Source organism: Prionailurus viverrinus, chromosome C2, assembly GCF_022837055.1.
Source record: "Prionailurus viverrinus isolate Anna chromosome C2, UM_Priviv_1.0, whole genome shotgun sequence".
Lineage (NCBI taxonomy): Eukaryota > Metazoa > Chordata > Mammalia > Carnivora > Felidae > Prionailurus > Prionailurus viverrinus.
In genome coordinates this window covers 10,177,510-10,200,358 of record NC_062569.1, presented here as the reverse complement: position 1 = coordinate 10,200,358, position 22,849 = coordinate 10,177,510, and the positions used below count along the sequence as shown (strand labels likewise).

The following is a 22,849-nucleotide window of genomic DNA, read 5'->3' as shown; positions in this document are numbered from 1 at the left end:
TTGTTAAGTTACATTATATCCCTAGGTGTCCCAAAACATGGAACAGGGAATTGAGTGACTATGGTCAGCTGTGCAGACAGTCAGCCGTGCCTGTGTGACTGAGCCCCCTGTAAAAACCCTTTTGCTTGTCTGCTTTTTAATGAAGTCTGAGCAGAGGCTTATCTATGGCTGTCACACATTCAGCAGAGGTGTCCAGGGGTTCCTGTAGTTTGAGGGTCCCCAAGACTATCCTGAGCTTCCACGATTTGATAGAAGCACTCACAGAACTCAGCAAAGCTGTTATACAGTTAATTCTGATGAAAGAGTACAGATTAAAATCAGCAAAGGAAAAAGGCACATTTGGCAGAGTCCAGGAGACACAAGGCACAAGCTTCCAGTTGTCCTCTCCCAGTGGAGTCTCAGGAACAGTGCTTGCTTCTCCCAGCAACAATGCATGACAACATGCATGGAGCATTGCAAGCCAGGGAAGCTCACCCAAGCCTTGGGGTCCAGGGTTTTACTGGGGGTCAGTCACACATGCATGGCTGACTGCATACATGGCTGACCTTAGTCACTCAATTTCCCACCCTTCCAGAGGTAAAGCTGATATGGCATGGCCCAAGGTCTCCATCATAAAATCACATTGTTAGCATAGACCATCTTGAGTGGCCCAAGCCCAGGTAAAGAAAGGCTTTATTGTCAGGCAGGATATACCTGAGACTTAGAGGTTACCTCCTTCAGAGCAGGTCAAGGGCCAAACCTTCCTTTGGAACGTGCAGGGTGTGGACAACCCAGACTTGCTGAGTTAATTCCTCTAACAGGACAGAGCGATATAGTTATAGTTATAGTTATAGTTATAGTTATAGTTATAGTTACAGTTATAGTTACAGTTATAGTTATATAGTTCCTCTAACAGGGCAGAGCTACCTAGTGAGGAATTCCAAGGTAACAGCAGCTCCTCTTTTGCTGTGACAGGCTCAAAGGCTATACTGTGGGCTCAGTTCTCAGCACATCCCAACCACCTGGGCAGCACTAACACAGCCCCATGCCTGGTCTCCACCCCAGACTAGTTAGATTGAATCCTCCAGGACTGGGGCCTGGACATCAGTACTTTTGAATTGTATCCCTGCAGATTCAATATTAAGACAGCTTTAAGAAGCTCTGGGTGTAGGCTCTGGGACCACCCCTGAGGACAGGGTAGGGATAAGTACAGTGGAAAGGTGTTGCTGGAGCAGCTGGGGGTGGTCAGGCAGGGAGCATGTTCTTCCTGGGGGGTCAGGAAAGGATGTGGTGTTTGTGCTGGGCCTGGGAGAACCAGCAAGGTTTAAGTCTAGGGGAGAAGGACATATAGGGACAGAGCAGCAAGGTGAGACTAGAACTGGCCTTAAGAAAGGGAAAGTTGGCTGGAAGAAGAGACAGAGGCTTAATCCCCCAACACCTTTAATGCCTTTGGACTTGGTTTTGCAGCTAATGGGCATCTGCTGAAGTTCTTTGGTGCAGGAGTGTGTCAGGCTAAGAGCTGTGCTTTGAATAAAGTATTCCCTCAGCCAATGCAGGGTAGACTACAAGTAGGAAAAAGGAAAGGGCAAGCCAGGGCAGTAAGGACCTGCTTGAACAGTCCTAGGACAGAACCATCTGTCATTTGTTCATCAAATACTCATTTCCTGCCTGCTACACACCAGGCCCTGTTCTAGGCACTGAGGATCCAACAGTGAACATCAGATAGTGCTTGCCATTGTAGGACTGGCAGAGAGGGAGAGAAGCAATCAATAAACATACAGTGTGTCAGGTGAAGCTAAGTGCTGTGGAGAAAGATACAACAGGGTAAGGAGTGTGGGGAGTGAGAATAAGAAAGTTTTCCACAATGGAATGGTGTAGAGACTTCTCTGATAAAGTGACATTTGAAAGAAGTGAGTAAAGTGGATGTCTGGGGGGAGAGCATTCCAGGGAGAGGGAATGGCAAGTACAAATGCCCTGAGGTGGTCGTGAGCATAATGAGAGTGGGGCTGGAAATACACGGACATTTATGTAAAGACATTTATGGAGGATCAACAAGATTTATCACTACTTGGATGGTGGGTGGATGTTGTGACTTCAGTTTGGTTTCAGGCAGGGGTGCTTAACACCAGACATGAGGAGGCCGTTTAAAAATTCCAGTGTCCGTGCTCTGTTATTCTGTTTACCTGAAGTTCAAAAGTAGACAAAAATACCCAGAATGTATGAGGAACTCTGACCACTCAATAATAAGCAGACAACGTGATTTAAAAATGGGCAAAAAATATCAATAGACATGTCACAAAAGAAGATATGAAAATGGCCAGTAAGCACAGGAAAAGATGCTCGATATAATTTGATATCAGGGAAATGCAAATTAAAACCACATTGAGATGCTACTTCATAGTCACTAGAGAGACTAAAATTTAGACTGACCATACTAAGTGCTGGCAAGGATATGGAGCAACTGGAACTCTCAAACACTGCCGGTGGGAATGTAAAATGTTACAGCCACTCTAGAAAACAATTTAGCAGTTTCTTATAAAGCTAACATAAGTTTACCATATAAGCTGGCATTTCCACTTCTATGTATTTGCCCAAGGGAAATAAAAACATATGCTCACACAAAGACTTTCTTGTATATGAATGTTTATAACAGTTTTTATTCATAATAGCTGAAAATGGAAACAGCTCAGGTGTCCAATAACAGGTGAATATATGAACAAACTGTGGTATATCTATGTGATGGGATACTACCCAACAATAAGCAGGAATGAACTAATGATGCATGCAACAATATTAATAAATCTCCAAAAGGTACTGCTAAGCACACACACACACACATACACACACACACACACACGAACAAAACAAAACAAAAACAAACCACAAAGGCTACCTACTGTATGATTGCAGTTATATGAAATTCTAGAAAAGACAAAATGTAAGGGATCAAAAGCAGATCAGAGTTTGCCTGGGACTGGGACTGGCAGGGAGATTGTCTGCAGAGGGGCACAAAGGAACCTTTCTGGTGTGATAGAAATGTTCTACAGTGCTGTTGCTCATGGCTGACACACGTATATGTGTTTGTCAAGACTCATTTGCACACATAAAATGGCAATGACTTATACTTCGGTAGAATTTAAAGATTAAAAAGAAAACATAAAACTCATCTTCAATGGCAGAGGTCGGAACAGTGGTTTCTTGGGGGGAATGACTGCCTGGAGAGGGCACAAGATAGTCTGCTTGGGGACAGGAAGTACTTATACCTTGATCCAGGTGGTCACCCCAGGGATGTATACTTATGTAATGGTCCATTGAGCTGTACATTCAGGATTTACGTACTTTACCATGTGTAAATTATACTTAGAATTTAAAAAGTATGATGTCTGAACCCCACTCCTGGAAATTGGGATTTAATTGGTTCAAGGATGTGTCCAAGCTTTGTTATATTTTAGAAGCCCTTAGGAGATTCTAATATCCAGCCAGTGTGGAGAGCCATTGCTTTTAGAGACAGGAAGGAGAGCAGTGTTGAGTCTGAGCGACGGGGAGCAGTCTGGTGGCACATTCAGGGCAGGAGGAGGATGTTCAGCTCAGCCTTGGCTTTCAGGGGATTTGAGGTGAGGCTGGGTCTTCCAGGCTTCCATAGGGATACACACGAGGCTAAGCAGGGTACTTCAGACTTGGAGGCTGTAGACAGAGCTGACTGTGTGCTGAGTACTCTTGGGAAATGTGTGCTTGTTGGGGTTTGCTTCTGCGCAGGCTTTTTTCCTACTCCTAGGGCAAGATGGCAGCAGATGAAGGTGCACGGGACACCTTGCGGCTCCAGTTCAAGGCCATGCAGGAGATGCAGCACAAAAGGTTGCAGAAGCAGATGGAGAAACAGAGGGAAAAGGAACTGAGCCTCGAAAGCAAAGTTGATGACCAAAAAGAGCCCTTGGAGATCTCGGATGGCCTCAGCCTTCTCCAAGCTGGGGAGCAAAACTCAAAAAACAGCTTCGAGCAGAGGTAAATGCAAACTTGAACCCTCCCAGGAGCACTGGAGGGAGGTAGAGAAGGTGGGGGAGAAATGACTACAGACAGCTAGACAATCAAGTTGACTAGATGTGTGTATATAAGTTGGGCCACAGAGATTTTGACACAGAGGTTGTTACTGAAGATTTGCCTCTGATAGATCTGTGCTCCCGTGGATATAAGTTGGTATGAAATGTGTATAAAAATTGTTCAAAGTCAAATTGAAAATTTGAAACTCATCAGGGTGTAGTTTATTCACTTGGATTTTCTTATTCCGTCTCTCTTTCATGAAAACTGTGTTTGGGTTTCTGAGGAGGTGGTTGGCTAACTCTGATGGTTCATAAATGATGATTGCTGCAAATTCTCATCTGAGATCGTTCTCCTATGCCAATTCCCTTTCCTGACACATAACAACCATAAACATACCTGTCCTAAGAAAGCTCTTGGTGGGTTCCTTGGTTTTTCACATTGGTGAAAAGGTTGAAAGTAGTCTGGAATCTCCTCATTTTGTTTTAAATTCAGTGCATGTTGATTTATACTGGTTGTCAAAGCAGAAGTCTATATTGATAACAAAATTCTCTGATAGTAAAAAAAAAAAAAAAAAAAGAACAAAAAAACCAAAACTCCACAATAGTTGTTGAGTTGTCTCTTTGCTTCTGGTTTGGCCCAGAATCTATCTTACCCATCCTCAGATGGGTACTTTTTATGGTTTCTCAACTTTCAAAATGTTCCACTAAAAAATGTTAATAGGGAAAAACATACAGGTTGTGCAATAATTGGAAAAGTTTCTGTGGCTCCGAGATATTAGCTCTAAGTTAACCCCAGACCTATGTTTCCACATGATCTTTTCCCAAATTGGAGAAACTGGTTGGTGGAGGCCCGAGCCACTGATGGAATAACAGCAGTAATGATGATATCAGCTGTTAACTAATAATAACCGTTCCCTATAACGTCTATAACTTACTCACTTCCCACACAACTGTCCCTAGGGAGCCTGTTCTGTGCCTCACGGTAGAAATGATCACAGACCCATCAATCATGTGGTTCTCGTGTTTTAAAGCGCTGGAGAGTACCTTGCAAGACAACTCATGATGAACAAAACCAACCACCTGCTCGGATTTCTGTCAGGTTTACCTGAAACCTAGAGACCTAGGCTCAACTTAAGGCTTAGACAATTCCTATGTGGTCTTCTAATATGTATGTGTATGTGTATATACACATGCAGTTAAGACTATCAGTATCTTGGGGCACCTGGGTGGCTCAGTTGGTTAAGCATCTGACTTTGGCTCAGGTCATGATATCGCGGTTCATGGGCCCAAGCCCTGCCTCGGGCTTGCTGCTCTCAGTGCTAAGCTCGCTTTGGATCCTCTGTCTCCCTCTCTCTCTACCCTTCCCCTGCATTTCACACATTTTTATATATATTGCTACTGCAGTCAGTCTGTTCTAAATGCTTCACGGTACATGCTATGATTTCTTCTCAACCTATAAATAATTTAGAAATGTGTTTTTCTTAAAAAAAAATAATTTTTTTTGAGAGAGAGAGAGAGAATGTGAGTGGGGGAGGAGCAGAGCGAGAAGGGGACAGAGGATCTGGAGTGGGCTCTGTGCTGATACTGGTAAGCCCGATGTGAGGTTCAGACTCACAAACCATGAGATCATGACCTGAGCCAAAGTGAGACACTCAACTGACTTGAGTCACCCAGGTTCCCCAGGCATGTGGTTTGTTGTTGTTTTTTTTAGTCCCAAACGTATGACGGGTTTGGGGGTTTGTTTTTTATTTTATTTTTTTGCTGTCTTTTTAGTATTGATTTCTAATTTGAGTCAATTGCCATTAAACAAAAAGATCTGTATGATGTCCATTATGTGGAATTTGCTAAGATTGCCTTTGTGGCCTATAAGATGATACATTTTTATCCACGTTCCATGGATGCTTGAACGAGTGTGAATTCTTGGAGAGAGGCAGTCAGTTATATAGCCCTTTCTTAAATCCATAGTAAACAATGTAATTCAAACCTTTTTTCTCTTTTCATGTGTGTGCATGTGTGTGTATGTGTGCATAGTCACTCGGTTTTGAGAACAGTGTGTTAAAATCTGCTCATTGACATTTTCTGTTTTGTACAGACGAGTTCTTTTCACCACCTAGTGCCCAACCAGGTACAACAAGCCTGGGCAGTGGAGGCCTGACTCCTGCCCATCGGTCCCTATAATTCTGCCTTTGCCCTTGTAGGATGCTTGAAGAGGAGATCACACACCTTCGAGAGCAGCTCAGGGAGACAGTGGATGAAAATGGGCGATTGTATAAGCTGCTGAAGGAAAGGGACTTTGAAATCAAACATCTCAAAAAGAAAATAGAAGAGGACAGATTTGCCTTCACAGGTAGCTCAACCATTGCTGTGGCAGTGCCTGCCCTGATCTCCAGGTAGCTGGCCGAGCTGCCATGGAGCCCCCTGGGCAGGGCAAAGAGCAGGTTCCAGAGCACACTGCTCAAGAGAGAGTGCCAAGGGTCAGCCATGGTCAAGTTCATGCAGATGAGTCCTGGAAATGAAGGAGAGGTAGAGGAAGAGAGCAGGCCAAGGAGGCCAGTGAGCCAGGAAATGGGAGCACAGGAGCAGCAGGGACAGTCGGCAGGCATTCTGGGCAGTGTTGGTGACCTGGCTAGGACTCATGACAGGGGTTCTCCGTGGATTCTTGCTGCACGTTTGTCGGGCCAGCACGGTCCGTTTTATCTTGGTGCTCTGGCTCAGCCATTGTGTTGTGGATGTGAAGAAACCCCAGTGGAAGCAGGCATTCACTCGACAGAACTTGCTGCTCCAGAAAAGTGGACGAGACAGAGAAGTTAGCTGTTCTGAGGGAATTTCCTGGGACCTAGTAGGGTCTAGAGTGGGCCTTGGCCCTTTTGGTCTGGGCTGGACCTTGGCTCTGTTGGTAGGGACATTGGCCATATGGGTCTGGGGATGACCTTAGTTCTGTGGGTGTGACTGGACATTGACTCTGTGGTTATGAGCTAGACCTTGGCCCTGCAGATCTGGTGGGGACCTTGGCCCTGATTGTCCTCTGTTCCATGTACACCCGTTGAGCAACTCCCAGGTAGCTGACTAACCCCAAAAGTCAGTGTAACCAACCACAGATGACAATGGGCCTCACCCGGCATCTGCCAGAGTGTCCCTCCCTGCCTTTTGAGAGCCAGTGTATTTAAGGGTATGTACGTGCAGAGGACCAGTAGTGAATTAACAGCCAACAGGAATTTGGTGTCCTAAAGGCCCTTGGTCACTATTGTGCCTCACTCCATTCTTTGGCCTTTTCTGTCTAAAACAAAAAACAACACTGAAGGGAAGGACTTGTATTGTGAGGAATAGAAAAACACACCCAGCCTGGCTGAGGTTCAGATGTGAAGGGGCAGCTTGCCCTTTGGCAGGGCCATAGAGAAGCTGATGAGTTCCAGGGGGGAAGCAGGAGACGCGTCCCCTCCCCAGGAGCCTGTGGACACAGGGGTGATTCCCTCTTGCCCAGCCTGCCCCGTGCAGTCTCTTTGCTGTCTCTGCCAGCTTGCCCAAGGCCTCGTCTGACTGCCAGCCCCATCTCTTCCTCAGGACTTCTTAAATCCAATCCATGGTGTGCAGTCACCATTTCTGATTTCCAGTGTCAAATTTTGAAGAGAAAGGTCTGACTGGCCCAGCATGTGTGTTTAGACCAGGCCTCAAGGGACAGTCTGCTGACAGCTGACAGACTGGTTTTCCTTTGGCTGGATTTTTAGTGATTGCTTTAATTCTGTTTTGTTTTGTTTTTTTTTTTAAGTTTATTTGAGAGAGAGAGAGAGGGAGAGACAGAACATGAGCAGGGGAGGGGCAGAGAGAGAGGGAGACACAGAATCTGAAGCAGGCTCCAGGCTCTGAGCTGTCAGCACAGAGCCCGACGCAGGGCTCGAACTCACCAACTGTGAGACCGTGACCTGAGCCGAAGTCGAATGTGTAACTGACTGAGCCACCTAGGCTCCCCAATTCTGTTGTTTTTTTTTTTAACTATACTTCTTTGCATAATTTTTTAGTGACTGCTCAGGCAATCACAAAATACATAACTTGTCACAGTCTACTTAGAATTAATATTTTACTGGTTCAAGTGGAACAAAGAAACTACCACCATATGGGTCCCTTTACCCTCCCCCATAATAGTGCAACTTTTATATGTATTATATCTCTATATATTGAAAATCCCAACAGATAATGTTATAATATTTGCTCTCAATCATTACACATATCTTACAGAGCCTAAGGAGACAAAAATAATCTATTATATTTACCCACACATTTAGTATTTCTGTCCTTGCCCATTCACTGCTGCTCCCTTATCATGGGATTGCAGCTTCAAGAGTGGGGCTTGGGAAAGAATAGAAAGAAAAAAAAACAACAACAGAGGATTTTTCTTGTTTTCTCTGAGTGCCCCTTCCTGCCCCTTAGACCAGAAAGGGCTTCTCTGGGACCTCTTCATGACATCTACTTCCAGGATTTATGCTGCTTTTGAGTCCTGGAAGGAAAGCATAACACAGAAAACTCACTGCTGGACCATGTGTCCTTCCAGGTCTGGTTTCCATCCCTGTTCTGAGCCCTTTCTCCTGAAGTGTCCCTAGCCTCTGCAGCAGGTAGGAGGAGGCCAGGGGCAGCTGCAGGCCTGGGCTGAGTCAGTTTGAAAACCATCAAGCACCCTTGTATACCTTCCACCAGTTGTCACTCTCAGTCCATTCTAAGGCACATGACAGTTGTGTTAAAAAAACAGGCCTAAGAAGGTGTCCCTGCTGGTTACCCACTGCTGGAATGTCGGAAGCATTCAGAGAACTTGCAGACCATCTGACCAGACCTGCGTTGCGCACGTGGACAGGGGACTGTGAGGCTACCCCGTCAGTCAGGAGCTGAGCTGGGCTAGCTCCCATTGCCTGCCATCTGCACGGCCCCATACAGTTCAGATTCCCACATTCACACCCTGCCAGCAGCTTCCTGCCCTTGCCCACTGTGTTCTAGCTACTCCGTCCTGCTCGATGGGCCTCAGATTCTCCAAACATATTCCTGCCCCTGGACCTTTGCACTTGCTGTGCCCTTTTCTTAGAATACCCTTCCTAGTTGGGAACACTCTTCTTGATGGCTTGATCCCTCACTTTCATTCATCCAGGTCTCTGTTCACACGTATCTCCACAGACAGGCCTTCCTTCCTGACCACTCCGTCTAAAATAGCGTCATCCCCATCCCTCTCATCCCCTTGCCCAGCTTCATAGCAGGCAGTCCTCCCAGGCACTGGAATGCATATTTATTTGTTTTTTATTATCTGTCTCCCCTGCTGGAATGTAAACTCCATAAGTCTGTTTTATTCACTGTTGAATCCCTAGTACCGAGAGTGCCCAACACTTGGTGAAACTCAATAAATATTTATTAAATGGGTGCATGCCTCTGTGTTGGTTAGGTGTCACCACAAAGCTTTGTGTCAGAAACAACCACATAATCTTGGCGGCATTCGGCAGTAAGCATGTATTGAGCTCAAACATCTGGGGTTAATTGGGGCTCAGCAGATCTAGGTCGGTCTTGACTAGGGTGGGTTAGCTTTATTCCACGTGTCTCTCTTCCTCGTCCTGGGCCCAGCCAGCTGGCCTGGCTGGGTTCTTGTGGAGATGGCACGAGTGAAAAAGGGGGGGGCTTTAACTGCACAAGTGCTTTTCAAGCCTCTACCTGTGCCTTATCTGCTAACAACCCATGGCCAAACAAGTCATTGGCTGAGCCCAGAGTCAGGCAGGCATAGAGGGGTCGAGGGGGCACACACGATTTGCCGGAAGGCACAGAGCACAGGGTGTGGGTGTGTAACCGTGTCACTGAGGAGGGCATGGAGAATCGGGGCAATAAACTGATATCCCATAGAATTAAAACTCTGCTTCCGGATTTTGTAATTTCCTGAATGGCTGCCTTTCTGCTCATCGGAGTGGGGTTTCAGGGTGCCTACGTGTGCAGTCACTCCCCCGAGCCTCTGCCCTTTCATGAGGGTTTCAGCTTTTCAAACCCCAGGGCTGTTGGTAGTGTGGCATGAGTTTGATGTGTGGGCCTGTGCTTTTAATTGACCTCCCAGTTTTCCTTCACTTTAGGGACAGCCGGTCTGGCCGGGGATGTGATCGCCACCAAAATCGTCGAGCTGTCCAAAAAGAACCGGGCGCTGATGGCAGAGTCAGAGGGTGCGAAAACCAGAGCGAAGCAGCTGAACAATCGCATCCGGGAGCTGGAGCGGGAAGTGAGGGGCCTTGGTCACTGCCGCCTCTGGAGGGGACTCCCAGGACCCTGGGCCACTCCTCCAGAGAGGGAGCCACACTTAGATGCTTTGGGTCCCTCTGAAGGGCTTGTGGGTCAGTGTTCGCTAAGAGTTCCTCAGTCTTTGTCACGTCCTGAGAGGGGAAAGTGTGTCAGGAAGCAAGGGGGGCACAGGGCACGGGGAGGCAGCCGGCATGGCGGTTAGGACGCCGACCCGGAGCCTGACCACCTGGAGGTGAATCTTAGCTCCAAAGCTGCCTTACTTTGTGACATTGAGCAGGCTATAAACTCACTGTGTCACATGACAGTAATAAGAGTACTCACCCTAAGGTTTTCTGAAGATTAAGTGTAAAATGCTTTGACCAGTGCCTGGCAGGTAGCAAGTACTAGATAAATGTCTGTTAAATGAATTAACAGGGAACCTTGTGCCAGGGCACTCTAGCAGTTGGTCTCACTTTTGCCCATCTTCCTCTTTCTGCTGCCCCCCGCCCTCCCACAGCTAGTCACAGACCCCTCCAGTCTTGCAAGGACACAGCCCAAGCAGTTCATGGTCCCTTAGGAGCTGGAATGGAATCCATATGCTAGAGAAAACCTACGTAGCTTCCTCATATGGCTGAAGAAGCTGGAGCTTAAAGAGGTTAGGGGGCTTTCTCAAGTCATACAGCACGTGGTGGTGCTGCATCGCAAATCCAATTCTGTTGCCCCCCAAAATTCTCCTCAGTTGTGGTAAGGCATTGAATGAGAGCTTCTTTATTCTATAACAATTTGTTTGAGATCCATCTCAGGCTCTGTGCCAGGCCCCGTGGGGGGAGCAAAATAGGCATGGGCCTTGCCTCCTCAGAGACAGACCCAGCACCGAGGGCCTCGTAGAGGAGTAGGTACACACAGTGGGTCCATGGGGGGTAGGAAGGGGCCACACTGGGAAAGGGGGGATGGGCCCCCATGCAGAGGGCCCAGCAGATACCAAGACTCTGAGTGGGGAAGAAAGTCTGGGAGGAAACCCATGTGGCCAAGAGTGAAGCAAGATGAGGTCAGAGACCACACCCCCAGCCTTGCCAGACACAGTCCGGTGTTCGTGTGAACAACTGGGAAAGCATTAAAGGGTTAGTTGACTGTATGCAGTGCTGGGCTTGGCTACAGGCCATGAGCCCATGTGGCAGGTTTCTTTGCGTCTCTGACCCTGTCTCCTCATCAGTCACATTAAGTCCATAGTCCCTTTATGGTACGCCTCCCAGACTGTGGACAGAACTCTGGGATACAGACCACGGCTGCAGTATTATTATGTGTTAAGCTGTTAGTGAATCCTGGTGCTACTCTAGTGTGTGGTTGGGCAGTGAGGCCGACAATCGATTAAACCCTCTCTCATCGCAGCAGTTTGTAGAGGAGAGTTCTTCCATTAATGGTCCTAAAGTGAGCTGAAAGGTGAACCACACACCCGTGGCGGCACCAGGGCACTGCACTCAGGCACGGCAGTTGCCAAGCAGAATCCAATATTAAGTGCGAGATTTACTTTTCAGCTGCAGGCGGCCCAGGCCAGGCCACCAGCCAAGGCGGCCACCGACGTGGGAGCCAAGGCGCCGAGGGCTCAGATGGGAGACAGAGCCTTGGTATGAATTCTCTTCTGTGCTGGGGAGTCTGGGAGGCAGCCGTGGGCCTGGGTCTCCCGTCCTCTATGTGAGTATAGGCACCTGTGTCCAGGGTCCACCTCTGTTGCTGAGCCAATGCCCACCATTGTGGCATCCTCAGAGCAGCCATCAGGGAATGAAGTCCGTGGCCTGAGGCCAAGAATGCCCCAGTGGAGGCCAGGTCTAATTCTGATTCAGTCCCTAGAGAGAAAGAACAGGAGGGGTCTGAGGACCCTGGAACCCTAGAATTTGGGGACCAGCAACGAAGGCCTTGTCCAACTGGCCTCCCACTCTCAGCCCAGCTGTGTCCTCTACAGCATTCTCACTGGGGAGACATCCAGCCTCTATCTTACCCCAGGGACAGGGAGCTCACTAGTGCCCAGCCCTGTGTGTTGGTGTGGGGGACATTTCATATTGTGAGAAGTCTTCCCTTTGTACAAAGTAAAAGTGACTATTGGGAATGGCGGCTTGTCCCTCAGATTCCATTTTTCTCAACCAGTGTGTAGGGCATGAAACCCAAGAAACGGAAATTGCAGGCCCATGAAAGGAAGGTAGTCTGACCCTGTGGGTTACCAGGGGGGAGCATGGAGCCCAAGGCAGATAATAAATAGCATCAGAGTCTCAAGAACAACCCAGGAGGCCTCTCCAGGGGTTTTTCTTGGGAAGCCAGACCAGTTGGAGATACAGGGAGCCAAGCCTTAGGACTCCCTGTTCAGTGTTCCTTTTCTAGTCTCACCTCCCTTTTGCCTACAATGCAGAGTAAAGCCACCTCATGCCTTTCTTGAGGAGAATTAAGCCCTCAGTGTATAGTGATAGGGCCCTAGGTTCCAGGAGTAGAACCTAGTAGAGTGAAGGCTAGTCTTGTATAAACCTGTCTCATTGGTGGGAGGGCTCTGCCCTTGGCAGGGGCTGTGCTTATAGGGCCTTTCCTGGCCCCAAGGGACACTGTTCAGCTGCTCCTGCTTTATCCAGAACACTGAGCACTTCCACGTCCCTGACGAGTCTGCCACTGATGAAGGACTGTTTGATTGGTCACTTGTTGAGCCCTGTGACTCAGGGAATCAAAGATACGGCCTCTGTCCACAGGGGAGCCCAAGAGGGGAGATGAGCAGCCATATTGAAGGAAGGAGGGGGACAGGGCCTTCAGAAAGAGTCCCAGGGGCTCAGAGTTCACAAAGAGAGCACACCATGCGAGGCAGCTAGGAGGTGGGCTGGAGGAAAGTTCCTGAGGTGGGCCTTGCTGGAGAAGGAGGAGGGAGGAGGGCCTTCCAGCAGGAGCTGTGCAATCTGAGGCTGAGAGTCCGAGAACCTGTTCTGTTTGCTAGCTGGGTGTCAGCTGGACAACGTCTGGCTGCAGCCCACAGCCCGAGAGGGGAAAGGGGAATGTCAGCCAAACAAGGCTAGCGTGGGGTCACCCACGGAGGGAGGCCTTGACTGGCAGCTGGAGCAGGAATTTCAGCTTTGCTCCGTGGCCACGGGGAGCCTTGTGGGCTTCTGATACAAGAGTGGGTGGTGGGCCGAAAGCCTCAGCTCAGCAGTAGCCGGTGCTTTCCAGGGTACCTCTGATCAGAGAGACGACAAAAGCAACACCCCCCTCACTGGACTGTTTGGGGCAGCCCCAGCCTGAACCACACTCCGGAGGCCTGCATGCTCACTCCTCATTCTGGCCCCCGTGTGCCAAAGCACATTCCAGAGTGGAGCTGAATGCCTTGTCTCCACTTGGCACAGTCAGCATGGGGCTTCACGGGGCTGTGCCGTGAGCAACATTGGCATTGTCTGTGCCCCTCAGACTACATTTCAGTTATTCCCTCAAAGAAAATAGCCCAGGGAAGGGGAGGCTTATACCCATACTCAAGTCTCCCACAAAGCCTGTGGACTTTCACTCTGGGCTGAAGTAGCCCTGAAATGGCAGGGGGCGGGGGTGCAGCTGTCCAGGAGGAGAGGACTGGGGGGGCTTGGCAGAGCAGAGGGATGAAGGCTGTTATGCATGCGGGCCCAGCCCTCACTAGGACACTATCTAGCTCTCGGCCCCCTTTTCCAGCTGCCCCCTCAAGCCAGGCTAGGCCCCCAGCCCTCACACTGCTCTCTGTCAGAATCTGCCGCAGAAAGCATCCTTTACGTGCATTATCCTATCGACACTCATGGCACCCTGGAGGCTGGTGTTGTATGGCCCTATTTTACAGATGAGGAAATCAGGCTTGGGGAGGGGTGTCTGTCATTGCCTGGGTTCTAGATCTGGGTCCAGGATGTGTACTCTTTCCATGCTCTGAGCAGGGTCACAGCCATCACGTGGGACACTCATAAATAGAGCTCCTGCACCACCACCAGGGCCAGTGGGGGTCATGGCACCCAAGACTTGACAGGCAGGGGTCACTTGCCAGCCTGGGGCAGATGTAAAACAGCACACGAGCAGGGAGAAGGATGGCAAGTAGCCAGACAGGGGGAAGGACACACACACACACACACACACACACACAATTTTTTTAAAGATACGTTTGCGTTCTGTGTAAGTTCCCGGTTTATGCTCTGTTCACATTTGTTACTCTGTTTAGCCTCATGGTGGAGCTGCGAAGAAGCAGGACAAAGAAGTATTTTTATACCCGTTCCACAAACGAGGAAACCAGATGAGGCCAGACTTCTCGGGCTGTGTGTCCAATTCCTGTTTCCTTCATCAGTGGTTTTCACCTGGGAAGTCCAGAACCTCTGGGGTCCAGGGAACCTCCCAGACCCAACCTGCGTGGTTCTGCCTTCCATGCTAGTGTTCACAGGAGATTTTGTGTGTGGCTGCTGAGGAAAGATCAGAAGTCCACTGCAGCCCCCGCCCTGCTTCCCAGAAGTCCAGCTCACCTGGTCTTTGGGGCAAGAGCAGATGGTCTTGGCATCACTGCCCGATGGGACTTCCAGCCCACTGGTGCCAGAAACAGCTTCAAGTGGGAGAATCAGCTAGTGCAGGGGAGGGACCAGGCTGCTTCTAATCTGACTTGTGTCAAACCCAGTCGGCTTTGTGCCCTTGAGCAAGTTACTCCCCCTCTCTGGGCCTCATTTTCACTACTTATGGAAGGGGTTTGGATGGGCTGACCATGGAATCCCTTTAATGCCAAACTTTTTTGAGTCTCAGAAACTTATACTGAAGACAGAGAAATGGGCAGCACATTTTTTTAATAAATTTTTTTTAATGTTTGTTTTTGAGAGAGAGAGAGAGAGAGAGAGAGAGAGAGAGAGAGAGAGAGAGAGAAATAGTGCAAGCCGGGGAGGGGCAGAGAGAGAGAGGGAGACACAGAATCTGAAGCAGGCTCTAGGCTCTGAGCTGTCAGCACAGAGCCTGAGGCAGGGCCCGAACCCACAAACCGCGAGATCATGACCTGGGCCGAAGTGGGCACTCAACCGACTGAGCCACCCAGGTGCCCCTGGGCAGCACATTTGAGAAAAATTTACATCCAAATGGTTTAAATCAAACATTACTTAAAAAAAAAATAAATAAAAGACATTGCTGAGAGTTCCAGCAGGCAGTTTTCATGGTTGCTGCAGTTCTGCAAGCCACAGAAATGGAGTCTTTGGGGGTCAAACTGGGTCCTTATTTCTGTTTAGTGAGTTCATTGCCAGGAAAGGGAGCCCCAGGCCCAAGCTGATGGTTCCGGGGGAAGGAGGCCCCGAGTTAGGATGGTCACCGTCCCCCTGCCAAGTTGAGGTTGCCTTCTGTGCATGAACTAGTCCCCTCTTTATTCTGAGTGGAGACGGTTTAGCTGCAATGCCAGTCTTTGGAGCACAGCAGAGAGTGCCCACACCCAGGGGGTGTCTGGGAGGTGTGCGGCCTGCGGGCTTCCTCCAGGGGCTCCCCCTTCTGTGGTCACTGCCTGTGTCCGTGGACGTGCAGTACTCTGAGCAAAGGGCTTGGTGCCCAGGGTTGGGTTGCCAGGATTCATGTCCACGCTCCACCTTCCCCAACTGGGTCTCCCCAGCCACTTCAGCATCCTCTGCCTGTGCACCTGACAATAGAACCTGCTTCACAGGGGTGCATGGGGATTACACGAGTTGCTCCATGTTGAGCACCCAGCACGGTGCCTGGCACACACCTGGCTGAATGGAGGCTATGATTATTGCTACTGTTAGGCAACAAGTGACTACTCTCTCCTCTGTCCTTCCCAACTAGCCAGAGACCCCAGAGGTGAAGGTCTTGCAGGACAGGCTGGCAGCCACAAACCTGAAGATGAGTGAACTCCGCAACCAGATCCAGTCGGTGAAGCAAGAGCTCCGGATGGCCCAGAAGGTATTTCAGAGCCAGCAGTCAGGTCTTCCTGTATGGCTGGGATTGGGAAGAGCATGGCCAGGACAATGGGTTCCATTCAGGGGCAGCAAGTGCTTGGCCCCATGAGCATCATGCTGCTTGCTCTGGGTCAGGTTCCAGGTCCAGTAACTTCCTTCTGTCGGCCCTTGATATTGACCATTGGTGAGTGGGATTGCTGGCTGCCTGAGGGGCCCTCGTGGTGCCCTCGTGGTGCTCTCCCTGCCCTGGACAGAGAAGGACAGTGCCTTCTACCCAGGGAAAGTGCTACAGACTTTCCTTATGCTACGTGCACCCTAGTAGATCCCGGGTCTCTCCTTAATAAGCCACCTTGGACTTGGAAGCCTGCCAAGACTTGCCTCCTGCCCTCTGCTGTCTGTGATATTAGAATATGAATAGGTTGTTTGTGTATTAAAGGCCCCTTTCAAAGAAAAATACTTAGACTTGGGATGCAGGCCCAGCTGGTTCATTATTTATTTTTATTTACATAGTGAATTCTCTGGCATTTGTCTTCTCTGCTGGAACCACTCAGACTAGCCAAGATTTCCAAAACAGTGTTCTATTGTGGAAACAAGCGCCGGAGACCGGGTGTGCTAGATTGGGTTCCCGTGACAGGCTTCAGAGGGGCTCTGGGCACCAGCTGGAGTGTTTTGTGTCCACCTCAAAGCCTTGAGGTAGGGCCTGCACACCACCGTTCAACAGCTACAATGTTGGGCCCTTCTGGAACCAAACACCCCCAACTGACGTTCGGTAGCCCTCCTCCTTGCTGTGCTCAGACACGGCCCCTCGTCGGTGGCTTCTTACAGAGGTCAAGGCCCTGTGGCCATGTACTTCCTGTATCTATGCAGAATGATCTCAGTTTTCAGTGACAGGTGAACAAATTGAGGAAGCAGATTTTGGTCAACTTTGCAGTTCACTCATCCCGGAATATGTCAAGAGCAGAGAGGGCCGCCTCTGGGCATTGTTGGCAGTCCCTTGTCAGCTGTAAGCATCGCCAGGAAATGCTGGGGCCGGTGGGATTCCTGCTTTCCCAGGGACAGTGGCTCTGAGAACATGGCCAGCTGGCCCGCGAGGCAGGAGGAAGGTGTGTAGGCCGGGGGCAGGCCCTCTGGGAGCCCCATGCACCCTTGCACTGCTCCTTAGTAGGAAGGTGTGTAGGCGGGGGCCAGGCCCTCTGGGAGCCCTGTGCACCCTGCACTGCTTCTTAGTAGGGCAGCAGTATTAGGGCTCTTGTGGGGCCCTCTCTCCTGGCCTCACTCGAAGGGCCTGCCTTTTTCAGGTTTTGACCAGTGAGGTTGGGGAAGATGTGAATGTCCAGCAGCTCCTGTCCTCTCCTGGGACCTGGAGGGGTCGGGCTCAACAAATTCTCGTTCTGCAAAGCAAGGTGAGTGCGCTTCCTCTGGGCCCGAACAGAGGGCTCAAAATGCGCCAGAAAGGCTGACGCCGACCCACATTAGGGGCACAGAACCCTAAAAAGGCCTTGAGGCACTACAGAGCATGCTTGCAGGGCTGCGTCGTCTTCCATTCTCCCCCACCAGCCTGATTTTAATTTGTTATTTAACGAACAGGCATTTATATAACACTTACCATGTGCCAGGCACTGGCGCTTAACAAATGCCAAAACCTTTGATTTATTTTACCCTAGGCATATTTTCTTCCCTAGTTCATGTAAATTTGCGTGACTGTTATCCTTGCAGGCTTTTTCCAGTTTTGTCCAGATGCTTGAGGGCTTTTGAAAGTTTCAGTTACCCAGTGAAGACTTAGCCTTACCCCCCTCTTTATGTTCTAAATATTTTGGAGCATCTCTGGAGGCTGAGAGCTGCGGCTCCAGAGCCAGGCTGGCTTGGCTTCAAATCCCAGCTCTTGAGTCACCAGCTGTAATGGCCTTGGGCAAGTTCATTCTTGTCTCTGTGCCTCGGTTTCCTCATCTGTATCCTGTGGATAAGGATAGGAGCCACCCCACAGGCTTGTTGGGAGGACTGAATGAGTCTATATGTGTAAAATGACCAACACAGTGCCTGGCATGGAAGAAACACTGTACAAAGGTTAGCTGTGGCTATTTTCCTTTTTTGCCTTCAAACCAAAAAACACAGGAGTAGGTGTGTAACTTCTACTATTTGCCAAGCACATGGCCTGCATCTCCAGGGACTTTCAAGTTCACAGTTCCTGGGTGGCTTTTGTCCTCAGGGCCTCATGGGGATCCTTGAAGCCAATACGAAGGTGCGGGAAGTCTCCAAAACACTGTAATTAATGACCAATGCATGGCCTTGGGGTTCAAAAGACCCCAGTTTGAGTCTGCCTTCAGTTGCTGGTCTATAGGTTCAGTGACCTTGGGTAAATCACTTCTTCGCTCTGGGCCTCTGTCTCCTCACCTGTAAAACGGACGGTGTTGTGGATTAAATGAAATAACATTTGTAAAGCACCCAGCACAGTGCCTGGCCATAATAAGCACTCAGCACGTTTGTCGTTACCATTGTTAAGCTGCATAAATAAACGATTAAAAGTTTCGTACTGTGTTCTCTAATGCTTGACTGGAATTACCACACATTGCCACACGAGGGCGCTGATGTGTGCTTTCAAAAGCATGCTGTGGAATCCTAGTCAATTTTGCCCCAGCATAGGTTTACCCAACTGTGTTCCATCATTTATGTATCAACGTGGAAAGCAGGGTTAGAAGGACCCTAGGCGTTATTCACTTCAACTCCTGTGCAACAAAGCCATCATTCTGTGGGGTGACCTCTACCTGCCACTGGCCAAGAGCCTATGAGTGCTGGACTGTGAGCTGTGGCCCACCCGGGCCAACTTGGGGTTTCTCAATGTTGCCTAATCCTAAAAATCACCCATAGCAGGTGATTAAAATGCAGGTCCCCAGGTCCTTCCCCTGGAGCTCTGACTTGTTGGTCTGGAGTAGGCCCTAAGATTTGTCATTCTAAGGAGCATCTTAGGGGTTCCCAGGCTCAGACAAGTTCAGGATACTGAATCCTTATAACTTTATACGGGGTGTATCCTTAGGCCCATTTCACAGATGAGGGACGCGAGATTCAGAGAAGTTAAGCAAGCTGTGTACATTCACACAGTTAGTGAGGATCTGAGCTGGTCTCTCAGCTTTTAAATGCCGTCCTCCCTCTGCAACATCTCCTGCAAGTGGCCAAGAACCCGTGGCCTCCCAAGTCTTGGGTGACCTGTCTGTTAGAGAGTTCTTCCTTGTACTGAGATCCTCCAACCTCTCTCTCCAAGGTTCCTGGAGCCACTCAGCTGCTTCTTGGTCTCAAATAGCCTCTAAGGGATGGAGTGATTTTTCTCATTGTCCAACTAAATCCCCCTCGCGTCCTCCCCTCTTTTGCTCAAGATGCCGCCTCAGGTTCCTCCCCCACCTCAGTGCCCCTCATATGGGGTTTCTGCGTCCATCAGACCCTCCCCTAGTGGGATTTCCTGTTGCACTGCAGGACAGCCCCTGAGTGGTTGAGTCTGTGGGTGCAGACCCACTGTGGAATGACTAGTTTACCGCTCTCAGGTTCGTGAGCTTGAGAAGCAGTTGGGACAGACCCGGAGCCAGTCTGCAGGAACATCCAGTGATGAGCCGTCTGTCTATCCAGACCCAAGGAAGCTGTCTGCACAGGAGAAAAACCTGCTGAGGATCCGCAGCCTGGAAAGGGAAAAACAGGAGGGCTGGGAGGTAATGATGTCCAGGGAGGAGGTTAGTCGGGCACGTGGCACCGGGAGAACATGGCCACCTCTGCAGGGCTCTGCGGCCCATGCGTTCATGAGTTCTGAGTCACCCCTTACAGGCAGGAGACACCTGGGGTTTGGGGCACCTTAGTGCATGTTCCTCACATCCTGTCAATCCAGCTTGACACCCTCAGCCCATTTCATGAGCTTTAGGTGGCCCCATCCTGGCTGTTCTGGAGATGTTGGACCTGAAATTGTCACTGTAAAACGAGAGGAGAATGTCACGGCCCAGAGTGACGACCCAGGGACAGCATCAGGTGGGGCTCAGCGGAGGAGAGCTCCAAGCTGTGGGGAGGCGGGCAAGCTGGGACCAGCACCACACGCATCTCACTGGCTGTGCTGGGAGTGGCAGAAGCCAAACTCTGTCAGGCTTATGCGACAAAGAATGTATTGGCCCATGTAGATGAACAGTCTAGAGGTGGTCTAGCTTCAGGCACAGATGGATCCGGGGATCTGGGGACTTGGTCTTAACACTACTTTTTCCAGACAAGCTTCATTCTCTCCTGTGGGGACTCCTGGTAGTCCTAGTTTCTATCTTCCAGCCCATCCCCCACAAACAAAGGGCTTCTTCTCCCCTGTAGTTCCAACAAAGTCCCAGAATTAAATGTCACTCGGCTAGCTTAGGCCATGTCCCCATCCCCGAGCCAGTCACGGCAGTTATGGTACGGGATGCTTTGACCGGCCAGCTTCAGATAGATCCCCTCCCCTGGGTCTGAGACATGAGTCAGCCTCTCAAAAGTGGGCGTGAAAGTGGCGAGCGGGGCTTTCTCAAAGTAAGTAGAGGAAGAAGCAGGTGCTGGGAGGCTGGGCACGCCCACTCCTCGGCACTGGCCATGGGCTTCTTAACAGTGAGGCCTTACCTTTCCATCAGGAGACTTCCATTTATGAGTGCCAACTCTGGGCTAGGCCCTGTGCTAGGAACGTTGTGACCATCGCTACGTCATACCCCCGGCATCCTAGATCATCAGGTGTGAGGAGGGAACAGTGGGACTGGAGAAGCAGGCAGGGCCAGGTCCTCCCGGACCTCGTGTGCCGGCCAGGGGATTAGGCTTTTGTCTTGAAGGAGGTGGAAAACCACCAGAGGGGTTTAAGTTGTGGAGGGACGCAGATTGCTATGCATTTGGGGAAGGTCACGTGGTCAGGTATAGGGGGCTAGGTTGGAGGAGGTATGGGAGGCAGAAGCAATAATCCACTTGAGACATGACTGAGGACCTGAGCCAAGGCAGTAAGACTATAGCCAAAGGCCAGACACCTGCAATATTTGAGGGTCGACTTCACAGGGCTCAGTGACAGGATAGGGGGTGGGAAGCAGAAGGGTTGTGAAGGACTTCCAGTGAATGTCACAGGTGGGTAGAGGAGACAGGGAGGAGATTCACGGGAGATGGGGAGCTGGGATTTGAAAATGTTGGGTTGGAGGTGCACCTAGCTCAGACTTACACATTCACCCAGAGCAGAGTATGTTGTAGTTGTTGAACCAATCACAAGCCACGATGCAGGTAGAAGGAATCTGTTCCCCATGTGCACTTTCTCTGCCAGATGCCCGCTGGAGGTGAGGCAGCAGAGCAACAGGTGAACAGTGGCTGCCTCCTTGCAAAGATCAGAGGCCCATCACCTCCTACTATTTGTCATTTCTGTAAATCACGTCCACAGGGATCTGAAAACAGCTTCCCAGTGATAATTAACCCTCAAGACCAAAGCAGATTATGCCACCTAATGCCCAAACCCTCCTCAGTGTCGCAATCTCGGCTCCTGATCTAATCTGGACTCTGTCCTCTCACTCGCTGTGCTCTACTCACACATGTTCTGCCCCGGGGCCTTTGCTCTTACCCTCATTTCCTTTAGTCTCTGCTCAGACGCCACCTTTTCAGAGAGGCCTTCCTGGACCATGCCATTGTCTCCCCGCCCCCCACCTCTTCCCTTCCCCACTTTTCAATAAGCACTCCGTCACCATTTGACATCAGTCTTCCCAGCTAGGATGTTAGCTCCTTCGGGAGAAAGACTTTGTTTTGTTCTCTGCTGTATCCCCAGCACCTATAGTAATGTTAAATACATAGTAGGCCCGCAGGGAATGTTTGAGAGGGGAGGGGAGGGGAGGGGGGGAAAACTCCAAAGGCGTGGGCAGCACTTGAGTTGTCACTTTGTAGCTCAGGCGAGTGGGGCGCGGTCTGGGCCGAAGGGCAGATGCACACGGAGCAGCGGGGCAATGCAGTGGGGCGGCACCTACTCATCTAGCTCTCGGTGGGGTGAAGCCACTTCAGTTTGAACCCTGGGCTTGGTGCTGTTCACTAAAGCATGGCTTTTCTCTTTCCTCAGCTCAAGCAGGGAGTGAGAGGCGGGGGCAGCCAGGCTCTCTGGAAGGCACAGCCAGAGCTGGCGAGTGTTTCCTCTCCTGTCTGACCCAGGCAGAGCCAGGGCAGCTGCCTGGACACCTGTGTTCTCGGGCTGACGGAGGAGTGCTGTCACCCACTAGTGACATCTGTCACGCACCAGGGCGAGGGCAGGAGTCTCTGGGCCCACCTGACACCCCCGAGAGGCGAGGGCTGGGGGCCAGGGCACCGGCTCTGGGCCTCACCTGTGAGCGAGAGCCAGGGACCAGATGTGGCCGAGGTCCCATTCAGCCCCACTGCCCACGACTGTACTTCCTGATTACAGAAACTTGTGGGGGAGCGGGATGGCCTCCAGAGAGAGCTTGAAGAACTGAAAAAGAAGTTTGAGGGCATGAGGTCCCGGAACAAGGTGCTGTCAAGCGAAGTGAAGACGCTGAGGAGTCAGATGGGGACCCTGGTGGAGAAGGGCAGGCATGACGATGAGCTCATCGACGCCCTCATGGTACGGCCCAGCCTCTCGGGCCCGGCGAGAGCCAGGCCAGGTCCCTCAAACACGGCCCCCACCCTGCCCAGAAACCCATGGCCCAGCCGCAGCCAGAGTGAGCCCTCTCTTGCCCCAGA

The 22,849-nt window shown here is 50.3% G+C and overlaps 1 protein-coding gene across 6 annotated transcripts in view; it reads left to right on the top strand.

The window, feature by feature from the left end:
• The window catches only part of CCDC13 (coiled-coil domain containing 13), a 55,391-nt gene that overhangs the window by 10,169 nt on the left and 22,373 nt on the right, over positions 1-22,849 (top strand). For 3 of the 6 annotated variants that reach the window (XM_047876187.1, XM_047876186.1, XM_047876191.1), the window contains 8 exons: positions 3,755-3,981; positions 6,215-6,363; positions 10,106-10,248; positions 11,783-11,872; positions 16,041-16,157; positions 17,452-17,556; positions 19,687-19,848; positions 22,554-22,730. In XM_047876187.1, the coding sequence (XP_047732143.1) occupies positions 3,755-3,981; positions 6,215-6,363; positions 10,106-10,248; positions 11,783-11,872; positions 16,041-16,157; positions 17,452-17,556; positions 19,687-19,848; positions 22,554-22,730 (1,170 nt within the window). Of the gene's footprint in view, positions 1-3,735; positions 3,982-6,214; positions 6,364-10,105; positions 10,249-11,782; positions 11,873-16,040; positions 16,158-17,451; positions 17,557-19,686; positions 19,849-22,553; positions 22,731-22,849 lie in introns of all 6 variants that reach the window. The other 3 variants (XM_047876189.1, XM_047876188.1, XM_047876190.1) reach the window with 1 other exon arrangement.